This window comes from Octodon degus, unplaced genomic scaffold (genome assembly GCF_000260255.1).
Source record: "Octodon degus isolate 3935 unplaced genomic scaffold, OctDeg1.0 scaffold00113, whole genome shotgun sequence".
Lineage (NCBI taxonomy): Eukaryota > Metazoa > Chordata > Mammalia > Rodentia > Octodontidae > Octodon > Octodon degus.
In genome coordinates, this window is record NW_004524689.1 from 515,448 (window position 1) to 517,872 (window position 2,425).

Consider the following 2,425-nt stretch of genomic DNA (forward strand, 5'->3'; position numbering starts at 1 on the left):
TGGACTGAAATCTCCACTAACTGTGTGTTGTATGTTACGGGTTGGTGCTGAAAGAAACGACAAGAAGACCTGGTGAGTACAGCTTCGGAGGTCTCCCTGAGATTAGTCTCTCTCCAAGTGAGCCCCGAGCCTCAGGAGCATCTCACATTGATTGAGGGCTAAGGGCAGCTAAGGAACGTGCATAAGTACTTAAGTGGATACAAACTGCCATCTCTATTGACTTCCACCATTTGCCTAACTCTAGGTCCACACAAATGCTAGCTGATTACTTCCCAAGCAAGGGATCAAAGGACAGGGCGCCTGCAGGAGAAGCTGTTACCTGCAGCCTTGAATCCCAGCTTGCGGGAATTTACAAGTGACAGACGGCAGCTCTCGCTGGCTCTGTCTATTGTCCCTGCTCTCTCGGGACATCAGGCTTTTGTTTCATATCTATATTTCTATAACTGTGAGCTAAATAAGTGTTCCTTTTCTTAATTTTGGGTGTCGGCATTTTGTCCCAGCAAAGAGTATAATGTAACTGAGACACCCATTTTACATTTTTAAATCCTGAGAGCAAAATTGACGTCACAAAGACTTGTATACTGCATACAATTTTCTTGTTTGGTTTAGATTTTGTTATATAACCACAAATCTAGTTCATAGATTAAACATGGCAAATTAATGGTTACTTCAGTTTGTAATTTTTCTAGGCTGTATTTTATGCTATTGTCACTGGTACCATTATAGCCCATAGCCACATAATGGTTCTCAACAGTGGTCCTTTCTGGCATTCAGACACTGATGTTGACTGTTCAGTAGTCATTCTTTTCTTTTTTGAGCCAGGGATTGAACTGAAGCCCTTGCCCTTGCCAGGCAAGCGCTTAGTCTATTGAGCCATCTCCCCAGCCCCCATTCTTTAAGGGTTCTAAATACTAGCAATAATGCAATCCACCACAGGCAATTTACAAACATTACCCCAGGAATTAAACTAAAAAACTGAATAAAATTGTAGCGGCTAGATTATTGTCCATGGGAGACCATATGATAGGAATAACAGTCTTTATTTGCTGGCATCTGCTACACACTCACACCCTTACAACACTGGGAGTATGCAGGGCCCATTTCTTCATTCCCCTTTTGCTTATATAGGTTCCCCAGTTGCCACGGCGACCTTGCTGGAATGCAGTGCCCACCATCATGGAAGCGAGGTCACAGCTCGGGTATTGAGATTAAGGCTGCATATGGGCATATGATTTGACTCTACTTCCTTTAATTGGTCCTGTTTCTTCCCTTCTTTCTTTCATGTTTGTGAAGTTTTAATAACGCAGGGGAAGGAGTGAAGGATGGGGCAATTCGGGCAGGACCAGATGGGGGTGACCCAGCCCAGGTGTCCCCCTGTCACTAAAACATAGTAGGCAGGTCAGACTGAGTGGATTCTGTCTCAGTCTCTTCTATTTCTAAGGTGAAGTGGATACTACACTAGAACTTCTTTGGCTTAGACAGCCATCTCCTACAAAATAAGAAGACATTTAAGATGCAATTCCAAACATCCTGTCCATCAAAGGCAAACCCAGGGGGCTGTGAGGAAAATCTGAAAGGCATGCACCTGGCCTCCCTGAAGTGGTAACAATAAATTGAATGAAGCTCTAGAGAAAATCAAATCAGAAATAATTTCGCAGATACCTGCAGAGGGACCAGGGAGATGGCTCAGTGGAATAAACACGTCCCTGGCAAGCGCAAGGGCCTGAGTTCAATCCCTGGTTGGGATGGAGGGAGAATCATCCCCAAGAGAAAAGAGAACAGTACTCAGTGGGGCTCAGCCTGTCCCAGAGAACCCCTGAGGGCGGGGGGCGGTTGGGGCTGGCACACTCGGGCTGTCTGGGCCGTTTCACCCCACTGCGTTCTCAGCGTGGGGCTGGCCCCTCGGCTCAGCAGCAGCTCCACCGTGACTCTGTGATTCCGCTCTGCAGCGAGGTGCAGCGGGGTCTTGTGAAGCCAGCCGGCAGCGTTGACCTGCGCGCCGCTGTCCAGGAGGTGGCCAGCGACCTCCGCCAGGCCCCCCCGCGCAGCGCGGTGCAGGGGCGTAAAGTCCAGAGAGTCCCGCGCGTCCACCGCGGCTCCGCAGGCCACCAGCAGGTGGACGGCGGGTAGGTGTCCGCCAGTCGCAGCCCTGTGCAGCGCGGAGCGGCCGTGCGGGTCCCGGGCGTCCGGGTCGGCCCCGTGGTCCAGCAACACCTCCATGACCTGGGGAGAGCGAAGAGAGGCAGCGGGGCTACCGTGGCTCTGCGTGCAGAAGGGACGCGCCCGGGACCCGCGCCTTGGATCCCGCGGCAGCCGCGCAGGCGACACACCTCCAGGTGGCCCAGGCCCGCCGCCAGCCCGAGAGCCGAGTCCGCCCGCGCCCCGTGCGCCAGCAGGAGGCGCAGCGCCTTCGCGTGCCCGGCCG

At 52.0% G+C, this 2,425-nt stretch overlaps 1 protein-coding gene across 1 annotated transcript in view; it reads right to left on the reverse strand.

The window, feature by feature from the left end:
* Positions 1 to 1,725: 1,725 nt before the first annotated feature.
* Ankrd65 (ankyrin repeat domain 65) overlaps positions 1,726 to 2,425 on the reverse strand; it is a 1,824-nt gene continuing 1,124 nt past the window's right edge. The window contains exons 3-4 of the mRNA XM_023699369.1: positions 2,331 to 2,417; positions 1,726 to 2,223 (exon numbers count right to left, since the gene is read on the reverse strand). Of these exons, the coding sequence (XP_023555137.1) occupies positions 1,786 to 2,223; positions 2,331 to 2,417 (525 nt within the window). The 3' untranslated portion in view covers positions 1,726 to 1,785. The remainder of the gene's footprint in view (positions 2,224 to 2,330; positions 2,418 to 2,425) is intronic.